The sequence below is a fragment of the Drosophila biarmipes genome, chromosome 3R (genome assembly GCF_025231255.1).
Source record: "Drosophila biarmipes strain raj3 chromosome 3R, RU_DBia_V1.1, whole genome shotgun sequence".
In the NCBI taxonomy this organism is placed as follows: Eukaryota; Metazoa; Arthropoda; class Insecta; order Diptera; family Drosophilidae; genus Drosophila; species Drosophila biarmipes.
This window is the reverse complement of record NC_066616.1, coordinates 1,448,849-1,474,863: the sequence shown is the minus strand read 5'-3', so window position 1 is coordinate 1,474,863 and position 26,015 is coordinate 1,448,849. Positions and strand designations below refer to the sequence as shown.

Sequence of the window (26,015 nt, the reverse complement as noted above, 5' to 3'; positions counted from 1 at the left end):
ATCAGCCAAAATCATCATGGAAATTCATGGAAATAGAATTGAACATCTCCAAAACATCGATTTATCGCATTTTGACCGAACATTTGGGCTTACAAAAGGTGTATGCACGGTTTGTTCCGAACAAATTGACTGACGTCCAAAAGTTGCTCAGAATTCAACATTCGAAGGACATCATGAGAGAGGCAAAAAAAAATACTTTAACCATCAACCACTTCCCGAATTTTCGTAAAATTGCATTTGCCGATGAAAGGAAAGGATTATACAGACGTAGAAGCCATTCAAAAGGCTTGAACCGGCATACTGGCGGCCATACTGGGCAATGAGCTAAAACACTAACACACTTTTGGTCCGGGCAAAACACTTTATTAAAGCAGAAGGAGACTAATTTTGATTGATTGCTGAAAAAAACTATTTAATGTCTTTTTTTTTTAAGTCCTGTTTACTTTGGAACTCACCTTGTATAATAAGCAAGCTGATAGAAAGAAGTTCGTCGATCGGATTGAACACAAGATCCCAAAGCCACTTACATTCACGTCCGGAAATGAAAATCCCGGGTACATCCACTATCTTATCCGAAATATGGCTAATTTTATTGGTCTAGATCAGTTCAACAGAATCTTCACCACCTTGACGGATAAATCGGTTAATTAATAGAGAAAAATGTCCAGAACTGCTTTCAACGTCTAAATATTGGCCCTGATACACAAGGATCAAACCAGTATCAGGATATGCAAGTGCATATTTGGCGCGATGATATTTCGCAAAGATGAAGAGAAGATTCGATGGGCAGAAGCGTTGGAAGTGGAGTTTCTGACTTATCACAAAAACCCGATAAGGTGGGTCATATTCTAAATGCTTGAAGTTTCCTTTTCCTTATACAGGTTTATCCATAGTTAATTTCATTTATCGGATAAAACCAGATGTTAGAGGGAAACATTGAGGTCATGTGCCGCAATATAAGCTCCTTAATCAAAGGGAAGGCCGATTAATTTTTTTGGAGAAACCACAAGTCAGTCAGAAACATAATCTGAAACTGTGCGCGTCTCAGGCGACAGAAGAACTCATAAAACAGAGAAAACAATTCACCCATGGGTACGGCAAAAGAATGCGGTTTACAAGAGACGCCGGACAGATACCTGATAGTGAAGTTGACGTTGAGGATCAACTAGGGATGGAACTGCCGTCAAGGAGGTCACCGATATCTACAGTGCAAGCAGCCGAGGAGTGTCTTTTAAAATGGATGCGGCTCAGCAAACGTAAATAAAATGAATTGCAGTAAATGTTTGAAAAAAAAAACTGCACGGGAGCACGCAGATGCAGCAACACAAAAAGAATGCTCTCTGTGCTCAGAACCCTGCTCACACAGAGTCGCAAGATTAGAAAATGGAGTTATACCCTCAGACTTTCTAGATTTTGTATGAAACGATGCAGATTCAGATCTAAAAGCTTACGATTCAGAGACGGAAACATGTGATATTTTAAAAACAGAAGATCGTCTGGTGATTCGTCTGGATTCTCGAAGCATAATAAAGATTAAAACATTCGATCAAAAATGAAGCAGATGTAGAGACACATAAAAGAAATTAATGCTCAAAAATCTGATCCACGTCTTTTTGTAGCTGTGCAGCTGATGGGACAACTAGTAAAGGGTCTGTTGGATTCAATTCCAAAAAGGCTTGTGAAAAAGAAATTTTATCACTCATGCCATGACGTAGGCAATGTCAAGCCTGTGAAGCAAAGGCATTATCCTGTTTCGCCCGCCATGGAGAAATTAATAACTGCTAAGGTAGATCGAATGTTGATGCTAGGAGTCAACGTGGAATTCGTAAGTGCCTGTTCATGACCTTTAGTGATTGTGCAAAAGCTAAGGAAATTTTTTTTGTGTCTGCGGTGACCGAAAAGAATACGTATCCGCTACCCCAGATTAGGGGAATTCTTAGCGGGCTGCCGAAGAGTGAATGTATAATAGTTTGGTTTTGTAGTTTTGACTTAAAAGACGCCTGCTTGCAGTTCCCACTAGATGATCAAGGGATACAACTGCACTCACTGCTCCTGGAAGACCCTGGAACCAATTCAAAGCGATGCCGTTTGGACTTTTCAATGCGACACAAATTGTTGCCACCACAGATGCGGCACGAAATTTTTGTTTTTTTGAATGATGTTTTTTTGAATGATTCACTTTTAGTTTATCTACTTTCGTACGCCATAAAAATTCTCAAAGAAGTAGCCTGCTATGTAAAACGAGCTGGTCTGCCTGCTATGGAAAATTCGGACCCAGTTTATAAGGCTAGAGCATGCGCAATAAGGCTACAACCCCCAGTTTGATTTTAGCGGGGGGAATTGTAATAGGCGCTTGTGGCTACCGCAAAGATATTTATAAAAGTGATTCGGGAAAAATGTCCCGAAAAAGTAGCTAGGCATCAGCCGTTAACCGCGGGAAATTGTATTTTTTAATGATCCTTTGAAAAGGCTAAAAGCCAGTATTTTTGAAAATCATTTTTCTTTTTGGTAACTTAAGAGACAGTCGTCCAGCTTAGGCAAATGCAAAAAGAATAAGTTGTCGAACTTTTTTGTGTTAAGGTTATAGTTTGTGCGGCATGGCAAAGTCGGTCCTTAGACCTTTAATTTTCTCCCCAAACAGATTTACAGCGAAACTCTACTGGGAGCGCTTTCATCGGGAATCGGTAGAAAGCATGTAAGTCTCTATGCCAAAACAAAAGCAAAAACACCTTAAAGTCGAAAACATAATGTTTGAGGGCCTGTTCGTCGGAAAGTATGTAACAGGTATAAGGAAGCGTTTCCGACCCCATAAAGTATATATATTCTTGATCAGGATGACTAGCCGAGTCGATCTAGCCATGTCCGTCTGTCAGTCCGTATGAACGCTGCGATCTCGGAAACTATAAGAGCTAGAACAGGCAGACTTGGCATGCGGGGGTGCCACGCCCATAATATTATTAAACTTTGACTGAATTGTGTTTGCCATTAGCAAATATACATATAAGTGTTGTTAGTCTATTTTATGTTTTAATCTCAAATTTTTGGCGTTAGCTGAAACAAAAGCAGAGCCTAAAAATGAGACCAACGGCGCTGCCAGCGCTAAGAGAGGACATATTACGCGGCTAACCTGTTATATTACTATTAAGTATGCTGTAGTAAGTAAAATAAGTAATATATATTTAAATTTATTTCGTAATGTAAATAATTATGCCTTCCGTAAGGAAACTTTTTTAAAGTTTGACAACTCAAGTCAACTTGTAGGTTTCCAAATTGTATTTTGGTTTGAAAGACCCCGATGCAAAGCAACGGCCTCCTCGTGGTGTTCCCTTAGTACTGATTTTAATATAATAATCGGGAGCTAATTCGAGCGGCGAAAAACATACATGAAGGCAGATTATTTAAAAGTTTGTTATTTGAGTAACGGGTATCTAATAGTTGAGACACTCGACTATAGAGTTCTCTCTTGTTTTAGTTTAGACTCGTCTGACGCCGCTCGGTTGCGGTGCGCTCGGTAGCTTCGGCACAGCTTTACAACAAAACTTTTTTCGTTTTCCAAAGCACAGCTGGCCGCTTAAAAGGCTTGCAATAGCTTTTCGTTTAGTCATTATTGCATTAGATGTTCCGCGTGTAGTCATAAATTAAATGTCACTTTTATTTATAGAAATTTTATGTTTCTTGTACCTCTTATATTTTAAGAAATAAATATTATAATGTACAGCAACTAAATTCGTCATATTGAACTCAGTGCTGTCCTAGGTTTTTAAGACATTTGTATAAGGGATCATAAAAAATAATAATGTTTTTTTTGAAAATGTGATCGCAGGCAGGGTGGCCCATGCAACAACAACAACAACGGTGTCTATAACATATAACTGAGGGAAGATATGTAATTTCTCCTTCCGGTTATGTGCGTGTTAATTTTACTAGAAAAGTCTGAACACATTTAATATTGTTTGGCCATTTTAAGATCCGACTATCGAAAGCACAGCTGATTTTTCCTAATAAATTACCGCCAAAAGGTCGGCAAGCAATGATCATTATAAAATTACTAAACAATACTAGACACTTAATAATACATAAATACCAATCTAACACTTAAAGAAGATCAGAAGAAGAAAGGTTGGTAACCTTGTTGAATAAAAAAGGTCTTGGAATAAAACGCGCAATTTACACATAATTACAAAAAAGTATGAAGGCGACTATTATATATACACGAAGAACTGTAACTCTACAAGTGATATATTAATAGAAATATCAATCTTGCATACCAAGACTTTAAGAAAATTAATTGGTCTGTGAGAAAGACCACGAATCGAATGGCACCTCAACTGTCAAAATCAGATGCTCTGTTCAAAAGTAATAAGCAAAACAAGGTTTTAGGATACTTCTCAACATTAAAATTGTACTTTTTTGTGAGTTTGTCCCAAAACGTTATTTTACAGACCTGAAACGAGTCCTAGACGACGTTAAACATATTAATAATATAAGAAACATTAGTTGGTGGTAACTTTTAACTTCTGACATACATAAAACTGTTGTTGCATGTTACGCTTTAGAGTTATTAATCAACAAAAAAGGCAACATCTAACACTGCCTGAGCATTGCATTTTTTTGTACTTATCCATACTATATTTTAGGGTCTTGGAATCATCCAAATTCTTATAAACAATTCCGCATAAGAAAGTTTATTTATTTAGTAGATTCTATAATATATTTTTATCACAAAATTTGATGTAACAAGAAAGAAAGTTAACTTCAACAAGCCGAAGTTTGTATACCCTTGCAGTTATAAGATATAATCAACTTTAGTAACACCATATGACATTTTTAGGGACTGTTGCTGACTTCAGTGATAAAAAAAATTATTTCATTCTTTTTTCAAGAAGCTAAAGGCAGAATTTTAGTGGATACACATTCCATTTAAGTTGAATCCTAAAAATATTCTGTTGGGAGCAGCCTTATCTTCGGGTCAGACTTTTTTTTGGAGGACAGTAGTGTATATGCATCTTACCCACGTATAGAGCTACACAAAACAGTTTATCTCGGTTCAAACAGTGCATTTTAAGTGTGCATTTAAAATCTGAAAGTGTACCTATGTACAGTTTTATATCCTCGCTTAATTCATTTTTCAATAAATTTGGAATTCTGCGCGTCGGGAAAACATCAGTAACTCAAACTTCAATACTGCCCTTACACGAGCAAAAAATTCAATACGGACGATTAGCAGAAGGAAAACGGTTACAAGTTCATTAGATGTTTCCGAAAAGTTTTTAAATCTTATATTTGCGTAGTTATTTGTTTTAAAACAAAGGCTGTGCAATTAGAATTTGTGCCCTTTAGCGTTTCATCTCTAATATATGTCGTTTAACATTCTTATTTGCCGCATTATTGCAGTCATTAACTAACGCCCGTTGCTTTCAATCATTGAGATGACATCGATGTGCTTGCTCTTGAAATCTGCTCTCGTTAAGTTGGCCAAAGTTGGCAAAAGGTTACCGTGATCCTTAGAGTAGATGGAATATCGAGAGTCGTCAAGTTGTCAAGTCAAGAGCTTTTGCCTAGCTGCTTACTGCCGAAAAGGGTCCTAAAGGCACGTATCCCCCAACACAGCAATTACTATCTAAGAGAGTCGTCGCGTATGAGAGGCAATTTTCTTATTTGTCGCTATGTTTTTGAAGCTTACACCGGCCGAGTTGTCACATTTATTCACATTTTTACTTTGATTTGCAAACAAGCGGCACGGATTTTGTCCGGTCGTCTTCGTTTGAAGTAAAAATATAAAATTAACCGTCGACTTTAAAATGGTTTAAGCTGAAGCAATTTTTATGTTCATTATGATTTTCGGTGGGTTCAATTATTTTATATTATTTATTTTTGACTATTTAAAACACGGTATTCGGTAAAATTGATATTTGAATAGTCTTTAAAAATAATACGAGTATTTTTAGGGAAGCTTAGAAACTAAATATAGAACAAAATTAAGATTTATTATTAAGCTTCTCAACAGTTAAAAATGAAAACCGATAATCTAAATTAAAATCCTTTATATTTTTGTTTTAATATACTTTAAAAGTTTAAGAACATACCAAACAGTAATCACACATTTTGTTATAAAAAAAAACGACTTATATAAAATATTGCATCTTGACGAGCTGAACTATTGTCGCACTCAAAATTAACATAAAAAATTTTTGATGTTAACTTTTACGACACAAATACGATTTTAATAATTTTAATTTTTTTGAATTCGGCACGGTTTTACAAAAATGTTACTTACTCGGTTCATTAAAACGGCTCGACGAATTTCTCGGACTCCATCGTACACCAAGCGGGAAGCATCAATAAAATCATTTTCATCGACATCTTTACTGGTGCTATTTCCAAGTGCTGCAACTGCTGCCCCCACCCGTTGATCAAATTTCATCATAACTTAAAAGAAACAAAATTAATAATGATTATTTTAAGTTTAATTAAATTTAAAATGTATCAATTGGGATGCCATCTTTGCAGAGCAACGTAGAAATTGTTTAAATAAGCGGTCGGCACAAAATACAATTACATTCAGTTTTTCACTTGCACAGCGTACTGCACATTATTAGTATGTTCTACACCCTATAAACAGAGAGGGGCATAAGGAATAGCAGCAAATTTAGTTTATAACGTTTTATCCTATTTAATTAGTACTATACAACTAAACAAATAAATAATAGGATTTTCAAGATATATTATTTCTCAAAGTATGACTTCGGTACCAAGTATATAAAGTATATAGAATTCCAGAAAAATATGTAGCATTTCGTTTCGTTTCCGACCCTATAAAGAAGGGTCCGTAAATGATTGTTTGTAAATTTTATTTTAAATATACTAATCTAAGACAACTTGGTATTTCTTTTTATATATTTAAGCTGGTTTTCAGGTGTTGATACATGCATGCTTTCGTAAATTACATGCTTTCGTAAATGTGACTATAAAAAACTCAACAACATGATTTACCAATATAATTGGGCACATTTTGAAAGAGCTGCGAAACTATTTTATTGTGTCCTAAACTTCTTTTTTGAAGGGGGTAACGTCAAACAATAAGACAAAAGACATGTATTTGTGAAAAAGGGAAATGGAGCAGCAAAGCTACACATCACGGAGCCAGCTACCGTCTATTTCAGTAGGTGTTATGTGGGCGGCAGAAAGATTTAAGCGTTTAAACTGTTTGTATGGCGTTAGAGTGGGCGTGGCACATTTTTATGAGCAGCAAAGCTATATTTTAGGGCGCCACCTACTGGCTATTTCATTAGATGTTATGTGGGCGGCAGACAGATTAAAGCGTTTAATCGTTTGTGGGCGTTAGAGTGAAACTGAAACAAACTTGCGCTGCGCAGGAAGCCCAGGAATCTGCATGCCAAGTTTGGCTGTTCTAGCTTTTAGATCGATCGGCTAGTGATCCTGATCACGCTTCCTTCACGGAAACGCTTTCTTCTGCCTGTTACATACTTTCCGACGAATCTAGTATACCCTATTACTCTAAAGGTAAAGGGTATAAAAATCCAAATTCATTTGTTAGATAATTATTTACCTCATTTAAGCGTTTCAGTTTTTTTTCTTGTGAAATTCCAATTTTATTTGAAGGTTTTAAAGTGAAACACACAATTTATTGGGAAAAAATCTGCTAATTTGTCATTGTCAGAGAAAGTTAACTTCGGCAAGCCGAAGTTTTTATACCCTTGCAGGTATAAGAAATAATCAAATTTAGTATCACCATGTGCAATTTTTAAGGATTGTTGCAAAATTATTTCATTATTTTCTTTCAGACCATTTTTAAGACATCTATGTGTTAGAGTAGTCCGATTTTTAATAAATTGAATTCGAAGAAGAAAGGAAATTAACTTCGTCAAGCCGAAGTTTGTATACCCTTGCAGTTGTAAAAAACAATCAATAATTTTATTAAATTTAATTCGGAATTCTTAAAAATATAATAATTTATATTCCCAATATTATAAGATAATAATATATATATATATATATATAATAATATATATATATATATAATAATATATATAATTTGTATCATTTTATTTCCCACCAATTATCCGATCGTTCCTCAACAGCTTTATGATACAGTCGTCCGATTTTAATAAAATTTTTTTCGAAATTCAGAAATAATTAAACAATGTTATTTCTAAGCGGCGGAGGTTATATGTTAAAAAACGCCAAAGAATGAGTTTTATTTCATGTTTTCCGACTAATTTTCCGATCGTTCCTATGGCAGCTATTTTAATAAAATTTAATTCGAAATTAAAAAAAAAAAAACGTTATTTCCAAGCGTAGGAGGATATATGTTAAAAAAACACCAATATATAGTTTTTCAATATTATTTTATCACTAATTTTCCGATTGTTCCTATGGGAGCTATAAGATATATAATAAATAGTTGTCTGTCTGTCCGTTTCTACGCAAACTAGTCTCTCAGTTTTAAAGCTATCGGGCTGAAACTTTCCCAAAAGTCTTCTTTCTATTGCAGGTAGTATATAAGTCGGAACCATCCGGATCGGACAACTATATCTTATTGCTCCCATAGGAACTATCGAGGAAAAAATTATATCTTCGGTGTTTTTTAAACATAATACCTTCTAAGCTTGGAAAAAAACATTTTTTATTTAGTTCTGATTTTCGAATTAAATTTTATCAAAATCGGACGACTATATCATATAGCTGCAATATTATAATATTCTTCAAATATGCATTCAATTAAAAAAAAAAGAAAAAAAAAGTAATACTTTACCCCCCTTAATGAATGCGTTCCTAATAATCTTTCTCCAAAGTTATACAGGCCTCCTTGGCATTCTTCTATAAAAAGTACCATACAATCCGAGGCAGTTTAATAACTTTTTAATGTCTGTACGATTAAGGCATCTACGGATCCGGAAATTCACGATTTATTTACTGAATCCAATCTACTTATAGCTCTTTTTCTTGGCCTAACCCAATCAGTTAAAGAGAGTGTTGTATGCGACTGCATTCTATCGCGCGGCGATCTCGTTAGACTCAAGTCAGTCTTCACTCAATCGTGAGCCCCTGCAGATCGAGCTGCAGTCACGGCAATTCATCAATTCCCCGTTATATTAACCCCCCCTGTTCTAATTGGTACTCCTATTCCTCGTTACTTGCTTACTTAAATAAATTTAATATATACATAAAAAAGAGCAAATTTTTTTTGTCCTGTAATTACCGAAATTTTTTTTAAAGTGATTTAGAAATATTAACGCCAACCCTATTCTGATTTTTGCTTGATTCCAGGAGTTGTGTCATTACAACATTTTAAATTTAAACTACGCAAACGTTTATGAGTTATTCTCATCAGTGCACATTGACAGTATAGAGTCCGTACAGAAACAAATTCTTCTTACTCGAGTAGATTGCTATTGATTAATTTATCTTTTTTGGTAAATTGTAGAATTATTCTTGGCCCTACTTTCATGGATAATCTTATAAAAGGCTAGATAAATTCCTGTTAAATTAACGTTATTCTAATCCTATTCTAATAAACTCTTTTGTACATTTGAGGTATTTCATGTTGTATTGATTATTTATATTTTGCAATGTTGCTATTTATAAAGGCGGTACACGTTCTTGCCATAATAATTTCTGTTCGCTTTCCGAGTTAAAATTAAGGTTGCTCTAATGAGCCCTTAGTTAATAAATACCTTGCTCTCGAAGAACTTTAACAGCTTCTAGCACTCGTCTCGTATAAATACATGGTTCATAATTATCCATTTCAGCTTCAACAACATTACAAACTCGCGAGGAACGACCTTGAATTGCCCCAGCTGTAGCGCGCAAATCCGTGGCATCACCAACTTGTAAAGCCATTACACATTTATTTACATCCTCAAGAATGTGGTTCTCAGAGACTGCCAAAAAGTCGTCGATTGTTGTTATATCATCCACTGCTTCGGTTAAAATACGAACTTGCACCTCCCAAGCCTGCCTATAAGTAGTCATATTTTCTTGAGCTACTTTTGAATTTGGCCGTACGGTCAATATAGAGGCAGCATTTATAACTTGAGGGCAAAGGCTTTCGATCTGTGCAGCAGCATATCGAACCATTTTAACACCATCTTCATTGCTTGACATGCTACATACTAGATTAGCTACTTCAACAAGTTTTTCAGCGTGCTTAGTAAATATCTCAGCCTTTTCACGAACTTTTTTTTCATTGCCCATCTTGGCAGCTTCAATTAAATCTAGCAGAGGAGTTGTAGTCTCTAAAAATGAGTCCGAAACATGATCAACAACAGCCTTTCGTAATTGCCTTCTTAGGTCCCGAGTTTTTCGACACATTTGATCAATTGCTCGAGAGAGTCCAGGGCTGTTATCTTTTTGGCTCATCTAAAAATAACCTATTTCAGTCATTTCATTATATAATACAAATTAATACTTACGTTTGACATATATTCAGAAAGCAGATCTTGTAAAGCTTGTCGAACAGCATTGCATTCAGCCACAATTCTTTCTCGTCGTTCGTCTCTAGTGCAGTCAGCATCGGCCATTAGTGCAGCTGCACTAATAATACTCTCCAAGCGTTCCTCGAGCAATTGACGTGAACGCTTCTCGCTATAAGTCGTAGGATCCATAATAATTCCCTCCTGCAGCGTAAAACAAAAAAAAATATTAAAATGAAATGACGAAATAATTTTGGCAAGCAAAAAGTCAAAATCTACACTATACATGAGTTGAATTGGTGTCAGTGTTGACTGCGGTGGTTCTTCACCTTCCAAAAACCCACTCTCCCCGTTTCGGCCACCTCTTGCTAACAATTAATAGCAGTAAAAAATTGTAAGCAAACACAAATTATCAAGCGCTCATTTAACAGCATCCCTATTTTGCGGATGCTGTTAAAGGCAATTTTAAACAAGCATACAGCCACTTTTATTATTTATTAGCCAATGAATACGAAACCAAGTTTCCAGACGCAGCACAAGTATCAGACACCCATTATTCAGCTACATGGAACCTTGTGGTAAAACAATATAACAACCCTTTACAGAAGTTCATGTACAATATGAAGGCTCTGCACGGAATCGAGCCACTGTCCAAGAAGATCACAATGGACCTCGGGATTTTGGAAAACTTGGCAAATGTATGTATCAGTAAATTCGACTACACATTGCCATTGATTTCTGTGATTGTTGGTTGGTACATCACTTACATACAAAGCTGCCTATCAGCACAGCACAGTCCCGGGAGCATTTCCTGGGCAAGAACGTGGAAATACCCACTTTCACAAAGCTGGAGGTGTTTCTTCACAATCGATTAGTCAGCATCGACCCAGTTGAGAGTAGGAAACCAGCCGTTCCAGTTAGATCTCTATCTAAACAATCGACCAACAACCGCCAGGAAACCAGACCATCAGGAAACTCTACCGTAAGTGGACACAGCTTCCACAGCACTCTGTTTGGATCCATCAGGTGCACGCTCTGCCAACAGAATCACGTTTTAAGACTGTGCCCGAACTTCCTTTCCAAGGATTGTTTCGCGCGAAAGGTTTTAGTCGACCACTCGACGGCATGCATCAATTGCCTTAGTTCGTCTCATTCCCTCAGTCAATGCAGCAGCAACCGAAACTGATCGTAATGTGGTCAAGGGAACCACACTTTGATACATTTTCCGAATGATCAACAAAGTTCCTCATTGACTCCAGGAGTATCACGACAGCATGCTTTAGGCTCTGTACAAAATGCACCATTGAAGCAACTCCTAAGCACAGTTGCCTCCCATCCAATAATACTTCCCATAATCAGTGTAGGCACAGCACCGACATCACTATTGACCTTCTTATCGGTGACCTACTTAGCGCAACTTATGCTTCCGGACATACGCAAAAGGTCGGTTGCAGAACGATTTGCACACAACACACAGCTGGGCTGGATAGTTATTGGACCAGCTGGAGCAGCCAAGACTCCTTCAATCTCCATTCGTTGTAAGATGGCAAGCCTAAACAAAATGGTACAGATATTTTTCGAATTGGATCAGGTTTCCATGGTGTAAACATTTTCAACAAACTCATATCCGTCAACCGAATGAGAAATATCTAATTCGCTTACCTATAAAGACATTGTTTGACCCCACACAGCGTTCAAGGAAAATAGCATCGCCCTGGAAAGGAACCAACAGTATGCCAGCACTATTCAAGAGTACTTTATTCTGAAGCAGAAAAAAACGGTAGGACGCAGAGAAGAGGAACACATTACGATAAACGCTTAAAGGCAACTCTCAATATCCGCGTACACCGTTCTGCATCATGATGTGATCAAATAAGACATTCTATGTCGAGCGATTCAGTTACTTGAATTACAACAGACTTCGTTTTCACTTGTGCAGATGGTTTAACGAGAAGTATATTCAAACTTGTCAACTTGTTCGGGGACAGCCAAGCGGCGATAATATCCATGCAGTCGTCAACGGTCACTTCCAAAAATTTAATTACGAACAAAGTCAGAGTGAATCTATTGGGTACCTAGCCACGAAAGCACCGATGTCGTTTTTGCAAAGAAGAGCGTAGAGTTTACGAGCGACAGAACGCAGGACGTGCCTATTTTCCTCTAAACACTACAAAGCGCCCTGGAGAAGCAATAAAAAGTACTCTGCGACAGTGCGTAACGTGTTTCAAGCACTGTCCGTCACCATCAAGACAACTGATGGGAGATTTACCAGCGCACCGTGTCAATCCGCTTAAACGGGCGTTCGAAGCAACTGGAGTTGATTACACTTCCTATAATGCGTACGTTGCAGATTTCATTTGCTTAGCGAGCAAAGCGATTCATTTGGAAGCGATCACGGGACTGTCGGCACAGCAACAAGATCAGGTTTTCTCGAGAAAAAGTGGTTGAACTAAAGTCAAAAATAAAATATTTCTTTTGCAAAGTAATTTTAAGTTAGAATCCAACCAGTCCATCTCCAACCGGACCGGCCTCAACAGATCACATGTTCTAAATATTTCCACTTTCAAGTCTTTGTATGGAATCCTTTTTGTTTTTGCTTTTACCTTTCGATTGATAAATCACTCATAACGTTGTGACTATCACAGTAGGTTTTTATTTTTTTGTGTTTTTGTTTTAGTATTCTTCGTCATTCACGATTGCCTATTGTCTCATTAACGGCATGTGGCACAATCATTTAAAAGGTGTCCTGATAGTTCAAGAAACTTTCTCAGTTTCCATTACCCTGGAAATTAGTCTCGAGTTGAGCATAGAACATAGGAATAATAACTGTATCTTTTTACCAAAGCTAAAATAAAAATATACACCGACAAAAAAGGTACTAAGGGATGGAATCGGAAAGCTCTGTATAAACATTGCTACGATAGGAACGATTTAAAGGGGAGTATAACATCGGATTGCCGATATTAGTTTCTATTGTCTGGAATACAAGTCTAAAAGTGTATCTTTTTTTTTTTCTTACGTCAAAGTCGTCCAAAGCTGCAGCCAGTTCTCCTGCTCCGCTGTAAATATCTGTCGGTTGGGATGACTTTCCTTGGGCAACGTCACTGATGGTATTCACAGCATCACAAACTTGTTTCAAAATAAAATCGCGATTTACTTTTGCTAAATCGAGTTCTGGATGGCGAACATATACTTTTGATGCGGTTAAAAGCATGGTAGAGTGTTTTTTAAGCATCGCACGAGCAGCTGCTAAATCATCCCGTAATTGGGGATCCTTAAGTTCTTGTTGACGTTTTGCTGCTTGTTTTATAAGTTCTCCAGCGTTGCGACCAAATTGCTGACAAAGAAAAAAAAGTACGTGTTTTAATAACCCATTTTAATTAATTAAATATTAAATTATTTTAATTATTTTATTATTTTAATTTAATATTAGACTACTAGACTAACTTACCTATTTTATTTTAAACAAAGGAAAACGGTATATTAGGGTGTCTCGACTATTATAAACCCGTTACTCTGCTAACGATTCAAATACACTTTCTGATAACGTATACGTAATGTATATACATACTTACTTCTGAACGTAGTTGCTGAATTAAAAAGTTTAAAGCTGAACTTGGTAATACAACATTTTTGTTGGGTTACTTAAACGCAAAAGGAAAGAGACGTTTTCAAATTTATACACGAAAAGTTCTTATCGCAAAACATTAAATTTGTATACTTAAAGTTTGTATGTGTTAGTAGGATATTTTTATACCCTTGCAGAGCGTATAATGATTTCAGTCAGAAGTTTGCAACGCAGTGAAAGAGACGTTTCTGACCCCATAAAGTATATATATTCTTGATCCGCGTCACTAGACGAGTAGATCTAGCCATGTCACGGACAGACGTCCGTCCGTTTCTACGCAAACTAGTCTTTCAGTTTTAAAGCTATCGTGCTAAAACTTTCCCAAAAGTCTTCTATCTATTGTAGGTAGTATATAAGTCGGAATCAGCCGGATCGGACAACTATATCTTATATATCTTATAGCTCCCATAGGAACAATCGGAAAATTAGTGGTAAAATAATATGAAAAACTATATCTTGGTGTTTTTTTAACATATATCCTCCTACGCTTGGAAATAACGTTTTTTTTTAGTCGGAAAACATGAAATAAAACTCATATCTTTGGCGTTTTTTAACATATAACTTTATAAGCTTAAAAATAACATTTTTTTATTAGTTCTGAATTTCGCCACCCAGGCCTATTGTGAAAAATGGCACCTTACGATCAACTGCAAGAGAACATATCGGCGACTGCCGATACAATCACATGCTATGCTTCGGTAGTGTGGGGATGGGAACCGCAAGCAGAAGCAAAAAAAGCCAGCGTCATTTAATAAACGGATCTTACCACATAGAACTCCAATTAAGCCATACACTTAGTAAACATTAACAATGCCTAAACTATAGGAAAATCCTAAAAAAAAAAAGCCACAGAAATATCATTATAAAACAACTCCTCTAGAATTGCTCCAAACGGGTCCTAAAGTGCAAGAAATCCGGCAGTACATATACCTTCGGCAGGACGGCGATGACTAGTAGCGCATTAATAAAACTAATAAATGGAAATAAGGCGCTTAAAAATATTGAAATAAAATTGTTCAGATTATTTATAAATGTTGTTAAGTTAAGGGGAGGTTCTTTTTCATTTAATCGAAAAAATCAAATATTTCTCCGAAAGAAGTTTTGAATCTGATTTATATTCACAGCATAAACGGGTCGGGAACTCATCCATATCGGGCGCACGTTTCAAAAACTTCAAACGATTTTTTCTTGAAACCATGTCTTGTCAAATTTTTTCAATTAAATATACTACTATGGGCAAAAAGTAAGGTGAATTTGTTGTAAAGCGAAAATTCTTTATTTATTCTCCTGAATCCATTTCATCCCCTTTAAAGTAATCCCCTCCCGATATCATCGAAACAGGCTAAATAGTCCATGAGCGCCCTCGTCAATGCTGCTTTTATCTCTTCAATCGACTCGAAACGCGTTCCCCAGAGTGATTTCTTGAGTTTTGGGAAATGTCAGAAGTCATACGGAGCCAAATCAGGAGAATAGGGTGGTTGCGGAACGATATTCGTCAAAATGGTCACGAAGAAAGAGTGCAGTGTGCGGCGGTGCATTATCGTGAAGCAAAACCAAAAGTTGTTGGCCCATAATTCTGGTCTTGTTGGCCAGGTGGAAAGAATTCATAGTGCACCACACCACGAAAACCGAAAACCACACCACGGAAAAAGAAAATTCTACCGCGACTTTGACGTGCTCTTTTCGGTCTGGCCTCGCCTTTAGAACGATATTTGCTTGATTGGACTGTTGTTTCAGGGTCGTAAGCATAAATCCAAGACTAATCGCCCGAGATTATGCATTTGAGCTTGTCCTGATAGTCAGAAAGCCTTGTTTCTCACACATTAACGTGATGTCTTTTTTGCATAAAATTGAGCGTTCTTTCATTTTTCTGGGACATGGTAGAATTACCAAAGGCCTTTCGCAACATCTTCAAAGTTTCTGCAGCTAAAATTCCATTCCGCAAACAAAATTTGATTGCACTTCTCTGCTCAACTAAATCAGACATTGTAAAAAACAACAAATGCACTCTTGATCCTTTGGTTAACACAAGCGTAAAAATGGTACTGATACTGACATTGACATGAAATTACCGCCAGATGTAATCATAAAAAAAAAAACTCGTCCGCCATCTTAAGACCGCGAATTTTTAATTGAAAATTAACCTTACTTTTTGGCCACAGTAGTACAGAAAAAAATACAATTAATAAACATAAAATGCACAGATGCGGTATACAGTCAGCGCCACAAAATAAGCAGCACTTTGAAGGTTTACAAATTTTTAACTGTGGTTTCCTTATATGATTGCGAATTCGGCTAAGTTTTTTGACTGATGGTATGTGAATAAAAGTGCATACCAATTTTTAGTTTAAATTTATTTTTAATATTAAAAAAATGTTTTTTGGTTTCACGACTTTTCACTATTATTAAGGAAAAATTCAAAAAAGTTATAATGAAAAAATTTAACAAAAACTATTCCCAATTGAACACCTTACTAACTATAACAAAAATTTAAATCTAGGCAATTTAACAATAGACATATTTTTTTTAATTTAGCCTTATACTTGGTAATGCCGCGTTTGGCCTTAATTACAGATTTTACCCTATTGGGCATAGAATGGTAAATGGAACACAAATATTCCTTCGTTAAATCGTGTATCAATACTTTTTCTATAATTTGTTTTAGATCCTCTATAGTTTTTAGCTTTCGCTTTTTTATTTTGGCACCCATATAGGCCAAAACATTCTCGATTGGATTAAGGTCGGGGCTGTTTCCTGGACAATCTAAGGACTTAATGACCAATTCTTCCTTCAAATTTGTTATCTTTAGATAGAAAAATGATAAATTTAACAGAATAAGTTGTTTTGATAACAATCGGACACTGAGTAACTCACAGATCGCGCTCGATGGCAAGGTGCAGAATCATCCTGAAAAATGGGTTCTTGTTTTTCTTCACTTATGGACTCAATGCTATTTTTCTGCATTGACCATCCCTAAACCATTAAAATTGATTCCGTTTTATATTTGGATATGTATCCCCATACCATAACATACTGCAAATGTTTTATTGTGGCTATGCAGCAATTTTCAGAATGGCGTTCCCGACGTCTACGGCGTACATTGAGGATTCCATCAGATCCGGTGGGATTAAATTTGGACTCATCTGAAAATAGCACTCTTGACCAATCAGAAGCAGTCTAATTTTCCTTGTCCTTGGCGATTTTTTTTCATTCGCGGATTTAAAAATGGCTTTTTTGCTCTGAAATATCTTTTGAAAACTGTTCCTGAATCTCAGATCTTATCTGCACTGCAGTTTTGAAATGATCCTGCAGGCTGGTCATCATAATAAGGCGATCTTCTCTTGACGTGGTGCATTTTTTACCTGTTCCTTCTATCCTTTTTACTTCACCTGTCTCACGATATATTTTAAAAAAGCGACGCACTGAGCTTTTATTGAAATGTGTTTCAGCCGCTATTTGCCGATTTGCCACAATTTGTTCAGCCAATAAAATAATTTTTACAGGAGTCTTTACGAAAAAATTCTACAAAAAGTAACTTACGGGAAACCCCGTAAAAAAATAATGCCCAAAGAATAAAATTTAGGGGAACCTCAGCATAGTGATGGCACACTTTCCAAATTTTTTCAAACGCGGCTTTTTTTTGAGGCGCTTACTGTATTTGGACGTTGGCCCTTTTATCAATTTGGGCAAAAAATGCGAGTTCGCGATGAAGGTACTATAACGAACTGATTTGTTTGCTTTCTGCTCGCTACGGTATTTATTCGGCTAGCTCAGTAGATTGTGTGTGTTCGTCCCACCAAATTTATATAAACGTGACCGCCCAGTAGTTCAGTGAGAAAGCACATTATTCACGGGCTCGTAGTGCGTTTTTTGCGGGTATAACTGCGGTCGGCTTTACAATATGCTTGTCTCGCTGTCTCCGACGGTATGGGTTGTCTCGATGCTCGCTCGCCTCGTTGACACGGTGCTCCAGTTTTGTCGCTCCCTGAAGATCCTCGTCCGCTGCTTGTTCCTGATGCGCTTGGCTCGGTGACTGCTCGGCCACGATTCAGACTCGCTATGGGGTCAGCCGTGTGGGCTTAGGGAAGCGACACCGTTCTCGGACTAGGGTGAACAGACTGACGAGCTCTCCAGGATCACTCCTCTCGATATCCGACCGCCTGTCCCTTGCTCTGTCCCGGATGGTCCCACGGGGGCTTCCGCTCAGATCGTGCGGACAGTCAGGAAGCTGCCTCGCTCTTCACTTCGCTTCGACGCCTTGTGTAAACCAACGTTCCACCCTAGCCTCACCCTTTCGCGTGCTGTCCGTGCCGTTCCCTGCGGGCTCGATTCTCCTTGCGTGGCTGTTGCGGTGTGGCGTCCTGCTTGCTGGTGGCGGTGTCCTGCGAACTGCTCCTGACAGGGTGGCTGTTCTGTCGCGCCCCTCCGTGACTTCTCTCCCTTCTGGCTCGTTACTGTCGGGGTTCCGTCGCGCCGCTCTAACACTTCTCTCCTTTCTGGCTCGTTACTGTCGGGGTTCTGTCGCGCCGCTCCGGCACTTCTCTCCCTTCTGGCTGATCGCTCCAGGACCTGCTCAACTCTACTTGGCGCACTGGGCTTACGCCGGGACACGCCAAAGTAGTGCTTGGGGCGAGGTACACTGGGGCTCGACAGGTTTACCCCCGAGCTCACGATTTCAAGTCGCCGGCCTTCACTTCCTTCCAAGTCTGGTAGACCCTCCAGGCGTAACGCCAGGACTTCGTTGGCAGAAATGAACGAACCGCCTTGACTTAGCCGTGTGGTGCCCCTTTAGACCTTAGCCACCTCAGTCAGTTCGGAGATTCCTTGTGATCCCAATCCCGAACATCTCGACGTGACAATCTTGCTTCTTGTAGGCTCCCACGGCGCTGCTTCCGACGACTCGCCTTGTTGTGGCTCCCTGGTAGTTTTCTTGGTTAGTATTCGTTCAAATGCTTGTTTTGACTGATTGTGCTCGACTGACCGTAATCGGCTGACTGATCTCGACTGATTGATCTCGCTGCCAGCGCCCTGCGGGTTTATATAGGACCTCTGGGAACCGTTATTCCCCTTTTGCGCACGGCCCGCCGAAACTCTCCACACCGGGTCCAAAGTCCGTGACTCGACCCTCTTGCCCTTCACGCACTACTTCCCGCCGACGTCCAGCCTGATGCTGCCGTCCCGCTGATTCCGGTGATGCATATAGCGTGCTTGTGTGCCGCTCCGCTGCCGAGATGCGGCACCTTCTCTCTCGGTCCACGTTCTTCAAACTCTCACTTTCTCCAAACTCTCACGTTCTCCGTCCTTGATCTCCAAACTCTCATGTTCTCCAAACGCTCTTCGCCGCGCCGCCACTACGCGAATTCGCCGTGTACCTGGTAGGCGGCCGGCCATCTGCTGCTGGGATCTGTGTGGAGTTATTGAACTCCTCACAATACATAAAACAAATAGATACTGGACACAAATAAAAATAAAAATCACAACTAAGAATGAAGCAAATGAGTTAAAATATTAGTTTTTAATACTGGGATAAAAGTTGAAATGCAAATTAAATGATAAAGCTTGTTATAGTTATTACATAGAACGCGAAAGGTCTCGTGCAGATAAAAATTTGATGTACATCGTGGCAAATTTAGAGGATAATCATTTCGTGTTAGTCTAACAGGAAAATTGAATGTTAGGCGGTTCAAAAGATCTGCAGAATCAATGTCACCTCTTATAAGATTTTGTATAAAAATAGTACCAAGCATTGTTCTACGATTTACAAATATAGGTAAATTAAGTTTAGGGTTCCTTCGATTAGGTCCTCATCAGAAAGAGAATCAGATTGCACATCCAAATCTTTTTCATTTGGGTTTTTGTTTTCGGCAGACGGCAACTCCAGAATACTTAATACTTCTTTGGGAAGAGATTTTTTTGTTTTTCCTCTCTCTTTCCTTTAAACAATTGCTAGATAGTAAAGGAGCCGAGGAATCTAGCGTAGTATTGATTCGACTATTTTTTGCGTGTGAGAGTCTGTCTTTTTCGTACTTTTTATAAATGTTAGATTTAAGTTTTTTTTTAGTTTTTGAAGCGCATTGGTAAACCAAAAACGCCTTTTTTGGTTTTAAAGAAACCTAGCATTCAATAAAAAAACGTATTTAACAGAGTATAGAAAAATTTAGTGGCACTTTCAATGTCTGTACAATTATAATGAGAAATCATATCGTTAAGTTAATTATAGTCACATTTACGAAAACATATCATTTTAGTTGGAGAAACTACAACGGCTCTGTAACAAACACAAGATCTAATTGAAAAAAACCTATCAGGTGCGCATTCATTAAAAAACTTATTTAACATTTTCACAGTTGGATGATATCGGTCTTCAGATACATACATACATACTGTGATTTCAGACGGGTCTAAATCAAACAAGATGTAATTGTCTACTTAAGGCATTATATATATTATATATATTATATAAAGCTTAATTGCTGTAACGATAATTCTAAAAGGCCATCCACAAAATCATGGGCGAATAAAGGCATAGCGACAAATGAGACAGTAGGAGGACACCAAGAAATATCAGGTAGATTAAAGTCGCCTAAAACAATCAAAAGGACTCTGTTAGAAAGAAGGGATAAAACAGATTTTATTGCAGACATTATAGGTGGACTATAAGAACATCTAACGAAAACAGATAAAGATTGCAAGAAAAATTTCACACTTATAAATTCAATTTCATTGGGAATATGAATGAGAGTTCTAGAGGTAACGGCAATCAGGACACCGCCCCCTACGTGAGTGGCGATCGGTCCTATAAGTATTAAAGTTATTAGACAGAACTTCAGAGTCGGATATCTCTGGTTTCAGCCAAGTTTCTATAGAAGCTAAAATATCTTCAATAGATGCAAAGGACTCAGCATAAAGCTTGGGTAGCTTCATATTTAGTCCTCTAACATTTTCATACTACAAAATTAAACCTTGTTATTTTTTGGCACAGTGGAGGTCCTGTTATTTGTTCTCAATTTATTTATAACAAATTCTTTAATTACTAAATCATCACTAAGCCAAAAGCTTTCAGAAAGTAAAACATTAAAAACATTACGCGGAGAAAATATTTTAAAAGACGATATCCTACGAGCGTATGAATATCGAAATTGTTATCTGCAATATCTTCGGACTGGAATTTTTCACGTATAAATTCCAAAACATCCTCAGATGTCGTATCTGGGGCGAATCTAGAAACAAATAATTACATCCTTTGTGGAACAACTGAAATTTTCTTACGCCCCCAGCAGCTTACTAGGCTGAGAACCAGGAACGGTATATACTGTACTTATAGGTATGGTCGGCACCAAGTTCAAGTTTTAAAAGTTGTACTCACACCATCCATGAAAACATCAGTATCCGACTGTAAGTTGAATCCGGACGCTATATCTTTATATAATAAACACAGCAAACCATCATAAGCATCAGTTCATTGAAAAACTTGCTAGATGGCCTCATGCACAAAATCAAAACGCACTTGCTTAATTACACTCACAAACTTCTAGAGTCGTATCTATACAACAGAACCTTTGCAGTAAGGTGCAACGCAACAGCATCCGACGAATACATTATCAAAGCTGGAGTCCCGCAAGGATGCGCGCTAGAGCCTACTCTGTTCCTCCTATACACAGAGGATATTCCCACGAACAAGCAGCTAACAATATCTATGTTTGCTCACGACACCGCAATTTTAAGTTGCTCTAGGTGCCCAGGCCGAGCCATAACATAGCTAGCAAACCACCTCTTAATATTAGATAGGTTGTTATCTGATTGGCGGATTAAAATAAATGAACAAAAAATAAAATAAATGAAAAAGAAACACACATAACGTTTACTCTCAACAGGCAAACATGCCCTCCACTATCATTTTATAATACGCAGATTCCCCAAGTCTACGACGAAACGTATCTCGGCGTCCACCTTGACAGACCAGCAGTCAGCCAGCAGCTTCCACTGGAATCTTAACGCTTGTTCGCCCCTGCGCCTAGTGTTGCTCCATTCTCAAGCCTATCTGGGCATATAGCTCTCAGCTATGGGGGAGCGACAGCAGCAGCAACATAGACATACAGCGCGTTTAATAGAAAATCCTGCGAACTATCACTGGGGCACCATGGTAAACTCGCAACCATAACATCCACAGGGACATAGACATTCTTACCGCAAAAGACAAAAAGAGTCCTACAATGAATGAATGCACCCCAAACGCCTCCCAAGAGGCTTGACTTGGGTTTCCAGCCGATCCCGCCTGCGACGCAACGACCTGCCAAGCCAGCAATAACTTTCGGGCGTCCTTTAGCACAATATCAGTCATATGACTGTTCGATAAATAAGTTTAAGATTTATACACATATTGTTAGTTTCCTTAGGGAGAAAATTCAATAAATAAATAACAAAGTAAAAAAAATATATATTATGCCTGGTACAAGCGTATTATAATACTGAAAAATGTGGTCGCTAAACGGTTTTTAGGGCTATGGTCCTATGTGGGCGTTGCAGTGGGCATGATACAAACTTTCGTTGCGCAGGAAGCCCAAGAATCTTCATGCCAAATTCCAAATCCCATTATAGCTCTTATATTTTCATACGGACAGACATAGCTAGATCGACTCGACTAGTGATCCAGATCAAGAAACGCTGTCTTCTACCGGTTACAAACTGTACGACAGCGAATTCTACGAGTAAGGAGTATGACAAGAAAGGACGCTATGGTCTAGTACGTAGTTATTTACTTTCCGACGAAACTGGTATACCCTCTAACTCTACGAGTAACGGATGGTCATATCTGTTAGAAAGCTATAGTCGACACTCGACTATTAGATACCGTATAATTTTATTGAAATTTTTGTCTGACTCATACCTTCATATTGTCCATAAGCTCGTCCTGACTCGATGCATTCTTTAGTTTATTTAAATCATCCTCGACAATGTGAAGCGATTTCAGTAGCAAATGAACATCCACCATGTCAGCTAAAATAAGTAAACGGGTAACAGCTGATAACAGATTTCTAGCTGCCCGCACCATATTGCCTCTCTTCAGCGAACTGCACGGATCTTCAGAAAATTCTCTGGCCGCAATGCTCATAGCATCTCCTGTTTTTTTTACTTCATCCACAGCGGTTAACATTTCTTGTGTGATATCTGGGTTCTCATACGCAATCTGTTCACCTTTTTGAATAAAATTTTCTGTTGCCTTTTCAACAGCTGCAACTAACGCACTGGCACGCTTTGATTTTCCTATAAAGAAATAATAATAACATTAAGAACATTTTATGTAATACCATTTTCCGTAACTTTGTACTCGTTTATGGAAATATTCTTAAAAGTGATAGATAAGATTCTAACACCATTTTCTGTCCATAAAATTATTAAACAATCCAAATAATTTAATAAGTTTACATTTATTTTAACTTCTTCGGACTTAACACTATTTGAACAAATATATTGTTGTTTTTTTTCGGTTATTTTTTCGCCCCTCTTCACGTGTAATATTTTTACCGCTTTGCGTTGTAGCCCCATTTTACCAATTGGCTTTACTTTTATTTTACCCATTTGTCCCCTTGCCCAAATTACAGTTCTAGTTTTGAACATTTTTGTGCTTGTTAACAACTGTCGTTATTAAAACGATTTAAATTATAATTTACAGGTAAGTAAAAGCCATAAATTACAAATTTAAGGATCACTATGAAGATATAAATAGATAATAATGTTCGTAAATATTTTCCTGTTTTTTAAAATTGGCTGTTTTCCATATTTAGATTCGTCGGAAAGTATGTAACAGGTAGAAGAAAGTTTTTCCGACCCCATAAAGTATATATATTCTTGATCAGGATCACATGCCGATTCCCTGCCTTCCTGCGCCAGGGGGGTTCAGGGGGGCGCCACACACACTCTAACGACCACAATTTGAGAAAATCGGTAGCGCCTTCAGTTATTATGATAGGATCAAAATTGTACCTGAATTGTGTTTGTGTGTGCCACGCCCACTCTAACGCCCACAAATCTACTAGGAGAAGGACACGATAATTGCCACTACCCTTATTTCTGAAAATTCCTCTCCCTTTTTACCTACGCTATTGTTTTTCATCCGAGCGTCAGTTTATTTCGCAATTTGCTTGTGGTAGATAAGTCCAGTTTTGTATAAAATTTGTGTGTTGCTTTGTTTTTTGGAATTTTTTAAATTGTTTAATACATTAAAATGTCCAACTCAACGAAGTGTGCGAATTTAGGTGAAGCTGTACGTGTATTCAAGATATTTTTACATTAACTGACGCGATTACACTGAAATAAGCATTTAAAGACTCTTCACCCAATTATAAATGGTAATTCCTTCAAATTTATTTTTATTTTAATTATAAAAAAAATTGTTTCTGTTTAGTTAAGAAATTGTTATTAAATTTCTCATTTAAACGGAGCTGGACATAAATAAAATTATTAAGCAGCATTTCCGACATGCGGTGTCTACAAGCGCTCAAAGACATTATAGATAAAATAAATGGAAAATATTGCCGAACATGTAAAAAAAAGTTTTTTATTCAAGATGACCTTGTGTTATCATCTGTTATGATAATGTTATCATCATGTTATGTCTTTGAAGGAACTTCCAGAAGTCACTTGGGCGATATCGCATTCGGATCGCGGAAGTGACTACCGTCGCGAAAATGTGTCACTTCGGCGGCACTTCTCGGAGTCACTTCGTCGACACTTTCGGAAGTATCGCCGAAGTCACTCCTGGAAGTGCCGCCGAAGACACTTCAAGAAGAGTCGCCGAAGTGACTTCCCGAAGTGTCGCCGAAGTGACTCTGAGAAGTTCCGCCGAAGTGGCACTTTTCTTCCCGACGGGAGGACGATAGTTTTCATCATCTAGAAAACACTTAGAAATGTCTTCCGCGATAGAAAATGCTTGCAGGGTCAGAAGAGCTAATGATATACAAGAAAAAATTCCAAACGTAAAGCTACAATCCATTTAACACGGTCTTACTGTCAAGCCGCTTAAAATTAAAGCCATTTAAAAAAACACGACTCTGCTGGGGCACAACGAAATAAAATAAAATGGAATGTGCAAAGAAATCCTATTTTTTATGTTTAATAAGTAGTTTAATCTTCTCCGCGCCATCTGCAGGGCAGTTCCGATTCCCAATATGCCAACATGGGCCTTGCAGGAGTTGGAGCCGGTATCGGAAAGGAGTTGTACCGCTGAAGGCGGACAGCATCCTGGCAAAGGCTGATAAAGGCTGTCCCCTAACGAACTTATTTTCTTCCCTTAAAGAAGCCAGCGCGTCCTCTAGCTCCACATTAGCTGCCAAGTGATGAAGTCGGTCTTCCACGACAAAAATAGAGGTCAGATTATACTACCGTCTTATAAAAACTGTGGCTGCCAGGTTAGAGCCACTTTTATTAGCGCAGGAGGAGAGCGCCTCTGTGTGACTATGACTTTTCCAATGTGTACTCCCCCTATCTCTTCTTAAAGCCATGGAGTCAGAATGATGTTTCACATTCAAATATTCCGGACCGTTGACCAGAAAAATGACTCTTATCTCCTAGCCAAAGACGGATTGGCATGCCTACCGGTACGGCTTGATCAGCAATGCTCGCCTTAAACTTAATAAATATCGTTACAAGCAAAGATGTTTTTAGGGTTTTTAATAATAATCATCCTGTCCCATTGCTAACGTTAATTGGGGCATCCAAATGTTACTACTTTATCTGCCACTCTCTTTCCTTGCAACCTTACACCTCATCAAATCTGCGAAAGACCAAAGCAAATCCGCCTTGTTTTGCACATAATTTTACAAAATAATATTTCGAAATTATCTCAAGAAGATTGGTGGTAGTTCCTGATACTGTTAGACTCGTCACAAAAAATAAATCAACAATTTTTTAAATATATATATATTTTTTTTTAAGTTTTTAAAGAAAATTGG

General features: G+C 37.9%; 1 protein-coding gene across 1 annotated transcript in view; it reads right to left on the bottom strand.

The window, feature by feature from the left end:
• LOC108028868 (catenin alpha) overlaps positions 1 to 26,015 on the bottom strand; it is a 47,667-nt gene that overhangs the window by 5,008 nt on the left and 16,644 nt on the right. The window contains exons 2-6 of the mRNA XM_044092748.2: positions 22,952 to 23,328; positions 13,456 to 13,773; positions 10,437 to 10,640; positions 9,699 to 10,383; positions 6,278 to 6,429 (exon numbers count right to left, since the gene is read on the bottom strand). Of these exons, the coding sequence (XP_043948683.1) occupies positions 6,278 to 6,429; positions 9,699 to 10,383; positions 10,437 to 10,640; positions 13,456 to 13,773; positions 22,952 to 23,328 (1,736 nt within the window). The remainder of the gene's footprint in view (positions 1 to 6,277; positions 6,430 to 9,698; positions 10,384 to 10,436; positions 10,641 to 13,455; positions 13,774 to 22,951; positions 23,329 to 26,015) is intronic.